Genomic DNA, 17,266 nt, shown 5'->3' with positions numbered 1-17,266 from the left:
TGAGGATAAACTCACACAGGAGTATGAGAAGATTAATGAAGAAGAACTGAAACCAAATTTTTTTACAGAATACTGACACAAAGCCAAGATATGTGAGATATACAGTTGCTTGTACAAATCACAGTATATGACTAGGATCTATTCTGTTGAGCCCAGAGGGGTTGTGGAAACAATGGATTTTAACAGGATTTGAACTCAGAATGTAGAGCATTGAAATCAAACACTCTACAATATTTGATCTGGTGTGTTGCTATTTCAGTAACTCAAACATCTTCCAATTACATAGAATAAAGTGAAATTAAAAAAGATTAAGTCAGTGAGATTAAGAAAGTTTAGGTAATACAGATTAAGAAAATTAAGAGAAAGTAATTAGGAAAATTAGATCAGAGAGAGTAGAGATAATTTAATGCAAATGTTTAAAGTAGATTAACAAATAGTGATTAAGGAACCTTTAATTTGTGCTAAGTGATTAAGGAACTTTTAGTCAATGATTAATGAGGTTTTAGTCAGTGATTATTGAAGATATAGTTAGTGTCACAAATGACTGAGGTACTGGTTTTCATACATTGTGACTAAGTATCAATAAGACATTAGGGTTAACAGAGATTGAGTGTTAATGATTAAAGTAAAGATTAAATCAGAGTAATTCATTTCATTAATTATCAAATATACATACACACAAGTAATATGTATGTATGTATGCATAGTCATAAAATGAGACAGATGAGTGACAACCTGGCCACTGGTGGTGGTGTAACACACCATACTAATCATATCTGTCGGGCATGTGGAAGAGAGAGTAATTCAGCAGGAGGACTTAAACGACATGCAAAAGGTACATGAAGCCCTGTTACAACTACAGCCGGCTATTACCAGTAAAGGTTTTAGTTGCCAATTTTGTACAAGACATTGTAGATGTTTAGCTGGGCTAAAAAGTCACATTCGATCACAGCACCAGTAACAGTTAAGCTTCGTGCAATGGCCATACTCGATAACGAGGGGGCAGCCATAATGTATGCATGCTGTGATCGAATGTGACGTTTTAGCCCAACTAAACATCTACAATGTCTTGTACAAAATTGGCAACTAAAACCTTTACTGGTAATAGCCGGCTGTAGTTGTAACAGGGCTTCATGTACCTTTGCATGTCGTTTAAGTCCTCCTGCCGAATTACTCTCTCTTCCACATGCCCGACAGATATGATTAGTATGGTGTGTTACACCACCACCAGTGGCCAGGTGTCACTCATCTGTCTCGTTTTATGACTATGCATACATACATACATATTACTTGTGTGTATGTATATTGATAATTAATGAATGAATTACTCTGATTTAATCTTTACTTTAATCATTAACACTCAATCTCTGTTAACCCTAATGTCTTATTGATACTTAGTCACAATGTATGTATGTATGTATGTATGTATGAATGCATGTATGTACGTATGTATGCATTCAATCATGCATGTATGTATGTATGTATGTATACATACGTATGTACGTATGTACATATGTATGTGTGTGCTTTCCGTTGTCTATTGAGATTCACACATTGTTTTCTATAATTTTATAGTTTTGTATCTCACAAACATGAATCACCAATGTTGAAACTTTGCTAAACTTTGTTGTCAATGAATTAAGAAGGGATCAGAAGAATAAGGGGTTATGTTTTACTTAAGAAGGGTTAAAAAGAGAAATGATAAAGTCATATTCATAATACAGAGAGATGATAATCAGAGATGGAAATTAAGATTAAAATAAATCCTACTTACAATCCAGATGTACCAATCACTATCATTGTGCTGTAAGAAACGATATAGAATGAGATTAATTAATAATACTGCATAAAGAGTGATAAGACTAAAAACATTTAAAGAGTGAGATGAATAGATTACTCATTGTAAGATTAATATTGAGAAAACAGAACATTTTATAGCATTACATGATATTGTTGTGAGATCAAAGGATATCATCTGATATGTATTATTAGATAAAGAGATATATTGGACATTGGATAGCTGTTATTGGATAAGAGAGCATCTCTAGATATAATAATGCAATGTATTAAAGGATGTTTGGTTAAAAGATATCACTGGATTAACTGATGAGACAGGAATGAATAAAGTACATCATCATTATTCATCTTCCATTTTTCTATGCTTGCAAGGGTTAGATATAATTTGTTAAGGTAGATCTTCTATGGTTTGATGCCTGGCCTATTGCCAAGCAAGGTCAAATTTCCCCAGGACCAGACACGTTTTCACAGGATCCTTGAAATGAGAGACTCTGCTATTGGGCCAGAAACATGTGTCCATGATAGTCCTTTTATCTCCAAACAATAAGCCCGTCCTTTCTTTTAATAGCATGTCAACTTTATCTTTTTTTTGCACATGATATTTATTCAATGTTAGCTAAAATACCTTTATTTTTTAATATTATTGTCTTTTAAAAGAGACACATTTAGTCAGGTTAACTTTTTTCTCTCATAAGAAGTTTGATCTTGTGTAAAAGTAAGTTAACAGAATAACCACTCTAACACCACTGCCCCAACAATACCATGCATTTTTACTTCCTTCTCCTGTAGATGGCACTGGGCCATGGCACACCATTACTACACAAACACTGAACAGTTATCATAACTGAAAAACATTTAATCTAACTCACATTGGTTCTGTCACTCAGTGGCTTCATTAATAGGATTAGGTTAATTCTTTTAATACCAAGTATTTTGGGATAGAAAAGGTGGCAAGCTGGTAGAAACATTAGCATGCCTAGTGAAATGCTTAGTGGTATTTCGTCTGCTGCTACGTTCTGAATTCAAATTCCGCTGAGGTCGACTTTGCCTTTCATCCTTTCGGGGTCGATTAAATAAGTACCAGTTACGCACTGGGTCAATATAATCGACTTAATCCGTTTGTTTGTCCTCTCTGTTTAGCCCCTTGTGGGTAGTAAAGAAATAAGTATTCTAGGATAGACATTGTTTCTATTATATATAACTATCAATATCAAAATGTTTATATCTAAATCAAAATATCATAATTTTAACTTTGAACCTTTGCTTAAGTCATGTTCCAAAGACTAGGTTAATCATGAAAATGTTAATTATTTCACTAAAATCTTCCAAATACTTGATTGTTCTCTAAACTAATTGGCACAGGAGGATTGTATTTCTGTAGCAATAAAGACACAGGAGAGTTCATCTATCATATCAATGTCTTTTATCTCTGTTCACAGCCAGTCTACCTGTTACCTGCCATTCTGACTATTCTCATTGCTGTTGACACTAATATTATGAGTTTGTAGATATATATATATATATATATATATATATATATTTATATACACACACATATATATATATATATATATATTTGTGTACCTATGTGTGTGTGTGTACTGGTGTAAACAGGTGTATTTTACTATTCCAAGCCACAACATACCACACCTCCCCCAAACACTACAACCATGACTATCACCACCACTGAAATGTTACTACGCCATGCCAAAACATACCATTCCCCAAAACACTACAGCCACCACCATGACCACCACCACCACCACCACTGACCATGCAGAAATAACAGCCAAATCTTTCTATCAAACCATACCATACCTTCTTTTAAAAAAGGACACACTAGGAAATATTGTCCTGACTCTTGTACAATAGCTTGTACAATAACTCAGATCATAGCTCTGCTTGATCAGGGCTGACCTGGTGTTAAACAACAAAAATAACACTAACAACATTATTACTACAACACCACTCCACAAACACAATGAATACTTACATTAACAAAAGCAGCCAAGAAGAAGAAAACTGCCATAACCAAATTGGTTACTTTCCATACAATTTCCCATCTGTCTGGTAATTTGACGAACAGTTTATTACAGCTTCCTTCATATAATGTCTCTTCATTACCCATGTTCAGTTCAGCTGTGGACAACAGGATGGACAAGATGTTTAGATATACAAAAAGAGAACAAGTATTCAATGTATATAATAAAATTCATATATTCATTTGAAGCTGATGATTCACACAATTATTAATATGACACCATCACTAAGTATGATTCTTCAAGCAATATATATCACCAGCATTTCCCATATTTTACTTCTTTACTAGATAGCGGTTTGACAGATCATCATGACCTGAGTTAGTTCTTATTTGGAAATACTACCCTCCTAAATGGATCAGAGACCATGTCTTACTTCAAAGGCCATTTTGGTTTGGTTTCTATGGTTTGATGCTCTTCCTATGGCCATCTTTTACTTCATATAGCACCCAAGCACCCAACACACTCATGGAGTGGTTGGCATTAGGAAGGGCATCCAGCTGTAGAAACACAGCTAGATCAGACTAGAGCCTGGTGCAGCCTCCTGGCTTCCCAGAACCCGGTCAAACTGTCCAACCCATGCTATCACAGAAAACGGACGGTCAACGATGATGATGATATATGCATATATGGGTACAGGACATCACAAACAGTAAACGACATGAAATATGAGAACAAATTAGTTAAATATGTAAACAACGAGAGAAACAAATGGAAACAGGACAAGTAACATAAGGAACAACCATTCATCAGTTGTCAGCTGCCTATCTACTCCTCATTTCGAGCATTATATATATATATATATATATATATAGTTAATCCAAACAAGAAAACACAGAAAAAAAGAGAAAAAACACAGCAACGCGAGGACGTGGAACAATTAAAGTATTAGTGACGCTCAGGAAAGAAGGGAAGGAGGGCATAACGTTTCGAGCGGAGCTCTTCGTCGGAAACAAGGAGAAGGAAAGATCCCAAGAAGGGAAGACAGAGGAAAAAAATATTTTTGCTGGTGGTGCTCAAGAGATCACATGTTGAAAGATCACATGTTGATTATATATATATATATATATATATATAATATATATATATATATATATATATATATATATATATCAAATGAATAACATCTTACTTTCTATATACATACCTATACATATATATATATATATATATATATGTAGGTCCCGGGTTGAGTCAGGGTTAACCACAGTAAATAAGGTACTCAATACATAGCAGAGTAAATTATTTATTTTATAGAAGGAGCTTCTATAGGACTAGAACTGTTTCATTCATGATGATTTCTTTTGAATGAAACAGTTCTAGTCCTGTAGAAGCTCCTTCTATAAAATAAAAAAAAATATATATATATATATATATATATGTTATAATAATAATAATAATAATATAATAATAATAATTATTATTATTATTATTATTATTATTATTTGAGGGAATATTAATCCAAACTTACAGGGAAAAAATTCAATTTAGAAATACTAAATCAAATTTCACACAATATAATATAATATATATATATAAAATTAGAAAAAAAACACCTTTTATCAATTCAAAATGAACAATTAAATTACACCATCTAGAAAATTACATATAATAGAAATATTAAAATTAAAATAACAATAAAATACCAATGATTGAGTAAATTGCAAAAAAAATAATAAAAACGTATATAATTGGTAATGCCAATCACTCCAAGAGTGTATTGAGTGCTTTTTATGTGCCACCAGCACAAGAACCAGTCAGGCAGCACTGGCAATGACCACATTTGAATGGTGCTTTTTATGTACCACTGGCACAGGAGCCAGTCAGGCAGCACTGGCAATGATCATACTCAAATGGCACTTTTTACATGTCACTGGCATGGGTGCCAGTCAGGCAGTACTGGCATCGGCCACGACAATGACTTTACTTGACTCAATAGGTCTTCGCAAGAACAATTTATTGCCCAATGATTGAAAGGTAGTCTTAAATGGGCCAGTTATACTGCACTAGCATAGGCCACAGTTACGGTCTCACTTGGCTTGCTGGGTCTTACTGTTAAGAAGGGCATCCAGCTGTAAAAATCATACCTAAGTATACAGTAGAGCAGGGTGCAGTGTTGTGGGTTGCCAGCTCCTGTCAAATGGTCCAACCCATGCCAGCATGGAAGATGGACGTTAAAAGATGATGATGATGATGACAAACTGCATGTGATGACAAAACAGGTAGACCTCAATATCATTGGAAATAGAAAGCTATATTTATTGACTGATACAGTTATGTAAGTCTATATCTGTACCATTCAATATATACATGGATGTATGCCTATATACATAAATACATACATACATACATATATATATGCACACACACACACACACACACATATATATATATATATATATATATATACCGGAGTAAACACATAAATGTGAAACAAGGTGGAAAAAAGAGTACTCAAATACCAGTGGTAGAGTAATATGCTTTATTTTAAGCAGCAGAAAATTCAACAAATCTGATTTTGTTGAATTTTCTGCTGCTTAAAATAAAGTATATATATATATATATATATAATATATATATATATATATATATATATATATATATATTACAGATATTTACATATATACATGTATATATGTGTGTGTCTATATATATGTATATATACATATATATGTTATATATATATATATATATATATGTGTGTGTGTGTGTGAGTAGTAATGTAACCACAGTAAAGCATATCAGTGATATATTTTACATAGTGCAAACATTATACATGCAGGTATGCATGTACACACACACAATATTGACAATATTTTGCATACGTAAATGTATGCAAAATACTGTCAACAAATAAAACAATTAACCTGTAAACTTTCATTAGCCAAAACTTAAATTTTTTTTTAAAATTTCATGATAAAATTGAATGATGTGTAAATATATATGCCACATCAGGTATATTTACTTTTGTTCTTTTTCTTGATTATATACTACAGACTATCAGCAAATTTTATCAAAAAATTTCAGTATTTTGTACAACCTGGTTTCTGACACTGATACAAAAGAACAAGATCAAAAACCAGGCTGTAGATGCATTACAAAACTTTGTGACCATTTTCTGCTCCTCTTGGTCTTTCATACTTGTTTCACACCATTTCTGCACAATATGAAAAACAGCACGAACACAAAGACACAGTGAAAATATTCATAAGCTGATGCTCACATACACATAGACAACTTTATACACACATATACATGGCTGTACATAAATTTTTGCTCACATTCAGTTTAGCCTTGTTCAACCATTACATGTACATTAGCTGTGATTCCATTGGTTACTATTTACAATTGCAACTTCAAACAACCTAAACTGCTTATATCCATTTTGATTGGTTAAAGTCTATTTTGGGGTACAACTAGGACCAAAATACATAACTGACATAGCAGCAAAACAATACAGTCTGGTCACATGACTGATTTCAAGTAATCAGATGACATCTCTCTTTACTTGTTTCAGTCATTTGACTGCGGCCATGCTGGAGCACCGCATTAAGTCGAGTAAATCGACCCCGGGACTTATTCTTTGTAAGCCCAGTACTTATTCTATCGGTCTCTTTTGCCGAACCGCTAAGTGACGGGGACGTAAACACACCAGCATCGGTTGTCAAGCAATGCTAGGGGGGACAAACACAGATAACAAACATACACATATATATATATATATATATACATATATACGACAGGCTTCTTTCAGTTTCCGTCTACCAAATCCACTCACAAAGCATTGGTCGGCCCGAGGCTATAGCAGAAGACACCTGCCCAAGATGCCACGCAGTGGGACTGAACCCGGAACCATGTGGTTGGTAAGCAAGCTACTTACCACACAGCCACTCCTGCACCTATAGCCACTCTATGTTTCTTAACCTTCTTAGCATTTAAACCAGCCATTTTCTACAGAAATATTCTATTGGTTTTATGTTCAAATCAGCCAGGTGCAGCCTCTCACCCCTATCCTACAGTATCATTTTAAACCAGGGGTAAGGGAACCAGGGTAAATTACCCCAAGTGGGGTAAAAATGAAATTCTAGGGAGTAATGAGGACTCATTAGACATAAGTAAAATTACATAAAAAACATGTTCCTGGTAATGACAAAAATGTTTCTTCTGGCAACATTGAATCTGTTAATGTAATGAACGTGTAAATAGATTCAATAAACCTTTTGAATTCTAAGAATCTATTATTTTCTTCCTTTCAAATCAAGGGGGTAACATCAGTGTAAATATATATATATTGGGGTAACTGGTTGAAAAAGCCCCCCCCCCCCCCCGATAATGCATGATTATCTAAAAACAATGTGAATAAACAAGCATTGCATTTGACAGAGTAACTTGGATGCTAAAGGCTTAAGCAAAATCTTTGTCATTTTGAATCTTGTTATAGCAATAAATAGATCTGGAATATGATCACTAAGTTCTTTTCCAGTTCCAACCATGTACATTATCAATGTAAATGGTATTCACAACTCATATGCATACACTTTTTGACGCAACCTCATGCAAGCACAAACGCAATCAAGAGACAGTTTTTGTTAAAAACATTATACACAGTTTTGGTGAACGCTTCATCTATGATATATTGTAGTAATTGCATTCATAAGAACTTTTCTCAAATATCAACTCATACATTTTTGAGTTCAAATTCTGCTGAGGTTGACTTTGCCTTTCATCCTTTCAGGGTTGATAAAATAAGTACCAGCTGAACACTGGGGGTCGATGTAATTGACTTACCTCCTTCCACAAAACTGTTAGCCTTGTGCCAAAATTTGAAAATAATATATATATATATATATATATGGCTGATTCTTATGTTGGGTCTACATTCAGCATACTCCTCTTGTAGTATTTCCATGTCTCTTTCATTTCAACATCAGTGATAGCAAATATGACATTATCATTTCATATACACATCTCCCCAATGACATCTCAATTTTCTCTTGTACAAAACCTAGCACTTCTGAACACCTCACAATTCTGATTCTCACATTGCAGAATATATGCAAGGTTATTTCATTCTGCTCCTCTCTCTCTGCTAAATATACTTGATGTCTTGTTTCTTTTATTTTGTTTCATAGTTTGTTTTCTATGTAACTCCTCTTCTTGTAGTCTATCCAAGTTTAGAAGAAGTAGATGACTCTATCAACTGCAGTATTTCCCTTCCATATGGTTGGGATCTCGCACCAGTCACACATTTGGCTTGAGGCCTTCAGCAGGTTGTCTCTAGAAAATCCCAATTTTCTTCTATGTTACAAGTCGCTATCTCTTCTTCTTTCTCTTCAAATGTTTCAACTTGTGCATCTCTGAAACGCTGATAGTTTGATGGCTCTTTAAGCTTCCATATCTTTCTTCTCTAAACTGTCTTGAATCTCTGTATCCATCGAGCTCTTCTTCTAAAGTTACTAATCATTAACTTGTGCTTGATAGCACATTCTCCAAAAACCAACCATCTGTCTTATTTTCTGGAGAGAATGAAGCCAGTTTGGTTCATGAGTTTGCTTGTGTGATACATGATCAAGAAGCTGGCTGATTTCCTGAAGTTAGTGTTGCAAATCTTTAGATGATTTGCATCACAGAACTTCAGGAGCCTTGATCCCTCCTCATTCCTTAATACCATATCCATAGCTGTCATGTTCAGTTTGGAAGACCTCATCATTTAGTCCAACATGTGCATTAAAGTCACAAGTTGCAATAATGAGGACACTGTCATTCATCACTGAAGTAGTCTGTTGAAGGATCACACAGAAGCGGTCCTTTGATTGATTGGCCTGCCTTTGCTGCAGTATGTATAAAGGGATCAGCATTACAGTCAAATTAAGCAGAAATCTGGCAGAATCATTAGTACACCATGCAAAATGCTTAATGGCATTTCATATGTTTTTACATTCTGAGTTCAAATTCTGCTGAGGTTAACTTTGCCTCTCATCATTTCAAAGTCAATAAATTAGATAAATACTAATTGAGAACTGAGATTGATGTAATAGACTAGCCTCCTTCCACAAAATTTCACGCTTTTTGCCTATAGTAGAAAGAGTATTACTGTCAAATTGCCAGTAGCTAGTCTAAATTTAATTATCCTATCATTCACTTTCTGTATCTCAATTACTTTATCTATTCATTCCTCAGCTATTAATATACCTACACCATCCACTTCATTGCTGCTACCAACCCAGAAAAATTTGTTTTGTTGTTCTTTACCAGTGAGGGCTTTGGCTAAAAACCGTATTTTTATCATATCTTTCATACAAAGCATACATCAACTCCCCCAACACACCTAATCTACCTTTCAGTATGATAACATAGATGGTGGCACTTCTAAAACTATACTACATGTAAAATATATAAATATGTAAATATATGTATATATGTGTGTGTGTATATATATATAGATCAAAGTTGTTGTTCGCAAGAAAGCAGGTAAAACTCACTTTCCATCAAGTAAATGGCTCTGCTCAATATGTAGGAAAGTTGCTGCATCCAGTGAAAGCTGTAGACTCATAAGAGGTGCAGTAGAATCACAGTTAGGTTAACAGAGAGAGTCATTTTTGAATGTGGCAGATGCAGAGGAACAATAAGCACTGATGACACACACAGGAATTAGATTCTCTTAAATGCCCAGGAAGCTCCCACGAGGTGGTACATAGTTTCTGTTACCTAGCTGATCAAATTAGCAGTGGTAGAGGATGTTCTGAAAGTATTATTGCTAGAATGAGAATAGGATGGAGGAAGTTCAGAGAACTATTACTTCTGGTGGCAACAAAAAGACTTTCGCTCAGAGTGAAAGGTAGATTATATGATGCTTGTGTTTGAATGGCATTGTTGATGGATTCTCAACTATAGTTGAAATAGATATTCTATACTAAGTACAACAGAGTATAAAGAGTAGCTATAGTTGGAATAAGTACTTATATTAGGTACAAAAGAGTATATAAATGCTAACTATAGTTGAAATAGGTAATTTATACTAGGTGTAGTACAGAATGTGGAGGAATGTAGCTTAGCAGTTCAGGTGTTGCACTCATGATCATAAGATTGTGGCTTTGATTTCTGGACCAGTGTATTCTTGAGCAAAACACTTCATTTCACATTGCTCCAGTTCACTCAGTTGGCAAAAACAAGTTATCTTGCAACAGGCTGGTGTCCCATCCAGGAGGAAATTATATCGCCACAGAATCCAGGAAACTGGCTTTATGAGCTTTATCACTCAGAAAGGAGTTTTGATCTTTGACAATACAAAATAAACACTAACTATAGTTGAACTAGATATTTTATACTCGGCACACTACAATATAAATTGTAGGTATCATTGAAACAGGTATTTTATACTAGGTACAATAGAGTATAAATACTAATTATAGTTAAAATAGGTATTTTGTACTAGGTACAATATAAACACTTGCTATAGTTGAAGTAGATGTTTTATACTTGGTAGAATTTTATACTTACCACATACCAGCCTGATGTCCTACTAATAGGTATATGGGAATAAGAAAAATGGTGGGGGTGGTGCGAAAGGACATTAAGGTATGCAAAAATTTAAATACTCATATCCCTGCTATTAATGAGGCTTGAAGTTATCATTACATACATCATCATCATAAACCCCACCAAGACTGACACTATCACCACCATCACCAGTCACGATTACCAGCACCACCACCACCACCACCATGAACATCACTTCCCTATCACATAATTCTGGGTTCAGTCCCACCATGTGGTAGCTTGAGCAGGTGTCTTCTACTATAGCCTCAGGCCAACAACCAAAGCCTTGTGAGTGGATTTGGTAGATGGAAACTGGAAGCCTGTCATTTATATATATATATGTATGTGTGTGGCTTTGTCCTCCCACTATCATTTGACAACTGATGTTAGCATATTTATGTCCCCGTAACTAAGCAGAATGGCAAAAGAGAATGATAGAATAAGTACTAGGCTTACAAAGAATAAGTTCTGAGTTTGATTTCTTTGACTAAAAACCCCTTTAAGGCAGTGCTCAAGCATGGCCGCAGCCAAATGACTGCAATGATTAAGACAGAAAAGGAAGAAAGAGTACCATCTTATAACAAAATGTGATAAAATAAATAAAAAAAACTGATTTGGATATTTCAGGAAGAGAAATGAAAAACAAATATCACAATTGATCAATAAAAAAAAAAAACATAACGATTTTGATAAGATTGTGTGATGGTGTGGTTTTCTTTATCAAAAGAGGGAGGGGGCAATTTGATGGTGTGTTGAAGCTAAAGTGTGTATGTGTCGGTGGGTAAAAAGGATTTGTTGATTTCTGACAATCAGCAGGCATATATACACACATTTGGCTGTGAATACACCAGTGTGTAAGAATAGGCCACAAAAATAATTAGTCCAACGTTTCTATTGACTGTCTATTACTAAGGGTGTTCACTAGGTCTTGTCCATTAACAATGAGTAAATAATCTATTATTTCTAATTAGAAACCAACAGCAATGAGTGAAACAAATTAGGTACCAGATGGAATAGAATAACAATATCACACACACATATCATGAATGAGGGAAATGCTGGAAAATGGATTTAACCAGAATCTTTATTCAGCACAATGATCATTTTGACCCATCCTGCATCTGTCCCTTACAGGTGGGATATAGTACATTTGGTTGCGTTATACCCAAAGTTGGAATAATTACTTATTGGTTGGCGTTAGGAAGGGCATCCAGCCGTAGAAACACTGCCAGATTTGACTGGCCTGATGAAGCCTTCTGGCTTCACAGACCCCAGTAGAACCGTCCAACCCATGCTAGCATGGAAAACGGACGCTAAACGATGATGATGATGATGATAATATGTATACACACATATAAGTAACAAGGATGTACAGGTGTTAATACATTATGGCCGTTTCAAGGCTAATAACGCAGTATCCAGATTTCTAACCAGGCACCTATATATATATATATATATACACACACAGAGAAAGTGAGAGGTATTTGATTACAGTGTATACACAAAGGGTCCAGGCATATTAGAGTGAAGTACACTACAACTATTGGGTAAACAGAATGATACAAATCAGGAAGTTTAAGTAATCCATTTTCATAGCACAGGAATGCATCGAGGAAGGGAAATCACCGTCATTTGGTAATCTGCAACTCTAGTAATGTCCAAAAGTATCCGATGATGAATGGAACCTTAAGCATGGTGTAAAAACATAATAAAAACAGATGCGTTTGGCTGATGATCTGTTGAGGAATTAACATGTCACTGTTCACTTTTTTATTTAGTGAGCCTGAGGAGTTCAGGGCTGTTAAGTTGTTAAGTTAAGTTAGGGGGACATGGAGTTATGTACAGGGAGGGTGTTCATGCAAAGAGTTCAGGCCATTTCTGGTCAAGAGAGACTTTGAACCGAGCGGTCGTCGGCATCTTCACTATCTCGTCCGGCAGCTTATTCCACGGATATGTGCATACTAGAAACTGACTGTGCCCTGTTTACATTACAATAAGGACTCTTAATGGGAACAATTGTAGTAATAGCAGATAACTCATTTGTCAGTTTTTATTATATGTATGTATGTGTGTGTGTGTGTGTATGTATGTTTGTATGCATGCATGCATGTATGTGTTTGTGTTTCTCCTCTCACTGCTTATATTCTAGGCAATATACAAACTTTCAGCATATTTTCAGATGCTGATGTTGCAAATAGACAGAAGGCTTTATTAGAAATTATTGGCAACAGAAAGCAGTATCAATACGAAAAGGCAATCTTTATAGCCAGCACAACTTGGACACCTTATTAGAACACCAAATACTATGTTATTAGCAGAGAGAGATTCTCTTATATAGGCGCTTGATGCATAAAAGCACACACATAGATCATAGCAGACAAAATTCATCATCATCATCATCATCATCGTTTAAGGTCTGCTTTCCATGCTGGCATGGGTTGGGCAGTTTGACTGAGGACTGGCAAGCCAGAAGGCTGTACCAAGCTCCAGTCTGATCTGGCAGAGTTTCTACAGCAGGATGCCCTTCCTAACACCAACCACTCCAAGAATGTAGTAGGTGCTTTTTATGTGTCACCAGCACAAGGGCCAGTCAAGCAGCACTGGCATCAACCATGCTTGAATGGTGCTTTTTACTTCTGTCACTAATAATTAATTTTTAATAAGCCAGCTGTGACATCAGCATTTGAAAAGATGATGAAATTCTATATACTGTAGCAGTAAGATTTGGTTAGCATGTAGTCACCTGGTCCTCCTTACTGATGAGTTCCAATAGAACAAAATCATGTGATATGGGAATTCCAGAGCCCATGACAGACCAATTTCACTTGTTATGATCTCTGTGTGTGCTTTTATGCATCAACTGCCTATATGAAAGATCCTTTGAGGCTAATAATGCAGTATTAGGTGTTCTAACATGGCACTCACATATATATAAGGCAAGCTGGCAGAAACGTTAGTGGTATTTCGTCTGTCGTTACATTCTGAGTTCAAATTCCGCCGAGGTCGACTTTGCCTTTCATCCTTTCAGGGTCGATAAATAAAGTACCAGTTTCGTACTGGGGTCGATGTAATCGAATTAATCTCTTTGTCTGTCTTTGTTTGTCCACTCTATGTTTAGCCCCTTGTGGGTAGTAAAGAAAAAAAAAATATATATATATATAACCCATGCCAGTATGGCAAGCAGACATCAAACAATGATGATAATGATGATATGTGCACACACACACACACATACATTCAAATATGTATAGATGTGTGATTTTCACAACTATCTGATGAATGTTTATGTGAAACTCAAAAAGTTTGGGTGAACATTTCTCAGCTTCTATAAAAAAAGCACACACACACACACACACATTTATAAATAACACACAATAGGTTTCTTATAGTTTCTGAGTACCAATTCCACTCACAAGGCATCAGTCAACCTAAGGCTTTAGTAGAAAACACTGAACAACTGTGCCATATAGTTGGAATGAACTCTGAAGAATATGGTTATGGAGAGAACTTTTTAACCATCTGGACAAACCTGCATCTAACTCAACGTAAATGACAGACTGTATAAGACACGCATGAATAAGAAAGTGTGACACTATGGATAGGGTCAAGTTGACTCAGGTGGGATAGAAATGAGGCAACAGGGAAGCTGTTTAGGAAAGATGTCCGCAGACATGTGACTGAAAGGTATGTGATGCGATTGAATGGTGAGAGTTGTTAGTCGTGGTGGTAACAGAAAGGCTAGTTAGGTAGCGGAAGACCAAGGAAAACATGAAGTAAATGTGAAGAGGTGTGAAATTAGGTTGTCAGGCTCCCTACAAATGAAATAACAAAAAAACCAAGTGGTGTAGTAATGATATGTATCATAGTACTGCAGACTCATCCAACCTATGTGGACATGAGGAAAAGCATAGTCAACCCAGTTGTGTTGCTGTCTAACATGGCACAATAGAGTGACTGCAGTGCCACACCCACTTCACAGTTGAATGGTTAGCAGCAGAAAATGCACTGATGTATAACGATCACCAAACAATGTACAAATGTCCAAATTTCAAAAAAAGACTTTTAGCTACGCCGTCATGAGAAAATACAAATGTATAAATAAAATTAATATGATTAGATTATTAATATTTAATTAATAAAACATAAATAAGGTGAGTGGTATAGAAGGGAAGTAAACTTCAGATGAACTGTCCCTGACCTGATTTTGAATCCAATTGTCACCTTTCATATCATTTGTATTAAGTAGGGCCCAAATATCACTATATCAGATGTTCAACAGTAACACATCAACATATTGTGACAAATAAGGAGAAATCAATACTTATATATAATTGGTTCTAGCAATGCATAATTAAAATTGTATACACATACATTATAACATCAATTTATAATTAACACTAGCTAATTAATATGTATAATTAATAATATAAGTATATAAGAAATTTAGTCACTATACTGTTGAGTATATGTGTTGTTGATATATAAATATCTTTTATCTTTTACTTGCTCCAGTCATTAGACTGTGGCCATGCTGAGGTGCCGCCTTGAAGAATTTTTAGTCAAATGAATTGCCCTCAGGACTTATTTTTTAAAATCATGGTACTTATGCTATTGGTTTCTTAGGTTGAACCACTAAGACACAGGGACATAAACACACCAACACTGGTTGTCAAGCAGTGTTGGGAGATAAACACACACACACATATACATACAATGGATTTCTTTCAATTTCCATCTGCCAAATGCACTTACAAGGCTTTGGTCAGCTCAAGGCTATAGTAGAAGACACAAACCCATGGCATCATGCAGTGGGACTGAACTTGGAATGATGTGGTCGGGGAACAAACGTTTTACCACAGGCCTTTCTCTCTCTCTCTCCCTCATCATCATCATCATCATCATCGTTTAACGTCCGTTCTCCATGCTAGCATGGGTTGGACGGTTCGATCGGGGATCTGGGAAGCCAGAAGGCTGCACCAGACTCCAGTCTTATCTGGCAATGTTTCTACAGCTGGATGCCCTTCCTAACGCCAACCACTCCGTGAGTGTAGTGGGTGCCTTTTACGTGCCACCTGCACAGGTGCCAGGCGAGGCTGGCAACGGCCACGGTCGGATTGGTGTATTTTATGTGCCACCGGCACGGAAGCCAGTCGAGGTGGCGCTGGCATCGGCCACGAGTCGGATAGTGCTTTTTACGTACCACCAGACCAGGGATCCTGGCTGGTTCAATTCGATTTCGCTTTCGCTATACATATATATATATACAGGGAGAGTTTACAAAAAAGACAACAAAAACGAAGACAGGTGGTGTACAAAACAAACAGATGTATTAATATAACACCTAGGAATAGAAAAAGTCTTTTACGTTTCGAGCCTATGCTCTTCTACAGAAAAGGACACAGAAAACAAGGAGAGAAAAAAAATGTGTGTAGTGGCTAACAATCTATCATGGTGTATAAAATCATCAGTTAACATCCATCACCATGCTGCTTGAGTTGGAAGTTTTGACAGAATCTGCTGGGTCCAAAGATGTATCATGCTCCAGTGAAACCATACCAAAGGAGACCGTGGAGTACTAAGCCACACACACATACTACACTCTCAGAGTGGTCGGCATTGGGAAGGGCATCCAGCTGTAGAAACTCTGCCAGATCAGACTAGAGCCTGGTGCAGCCATCTGGTTCGCCAGTCCTCAGTCAAATCATCAGCCCATGCCAGCATGGAAAGTGGACGTTAAATGATGATGATAACATTAAGATTCGGGTGAATAAGGTGCTTAAATGCTAAGGCACCAGGTCAGGTCAAAATTAAAATGCATACACAGCAACTATAGATGAATACAAACATAAGTACTGAAGTACAGACAGAAAGATATTCAAGTTATGCATGTA

At 35.9% G+C, this 17,266-nt stretch overlaps 1 protein-coding gene across 2 annotated transcripts in view; it reads right to left on the bottom strand.

Moving 5' to 3' along the window:
• The window catches only part of LOC115213414 (transmembrane protein 220), a 32,058-nt gene that overhangs the window by 9,798 nt on the left and 4,994 nt on the right, over positions 1 to 17,266 (bottom strand). For both annotated transcript variants that reach the window (XM_029782375.2, XM_029782377.2), the window contains exons 2-3: positions 3,791 to 3,936; positions 1,775 to 1,804 (exon numbers count right to left, since the gene is read on the bottom strand). In XM_029782375.2, coding sequence (XP_029638235.1) covers positions 1,775 to 1,804; positions 3,791 to 3,925 — 165 coding nt within the window. In that variant the 5' untranslated portion in view covers positions 3,926 to 3,936. The remainder of the gene's footprint in view (positions 1 to 1,774; positions 1,805 to 3,790; positions 3,937 to 17,266) is intronic.

The sequence above is a fragment of the Octopus sinensis genome, linkage group LG6 (assembly GCF_006345805.1).
Source record: "Octopus sinensis linkage group LG6, ASM634580v1, whole genome shotgun sequence".
Taxonomy (NCBI): Eukaryota; Metazoa; Mollusca; class Cephalopoda; order Octopoda; family Octopodidae; genus Octopus; species Octopus sinensis.
Note: the sequence above shows the minus strand (reverse complement) of the source record. Positions and strands in the feature narration are given on the sequence as shown.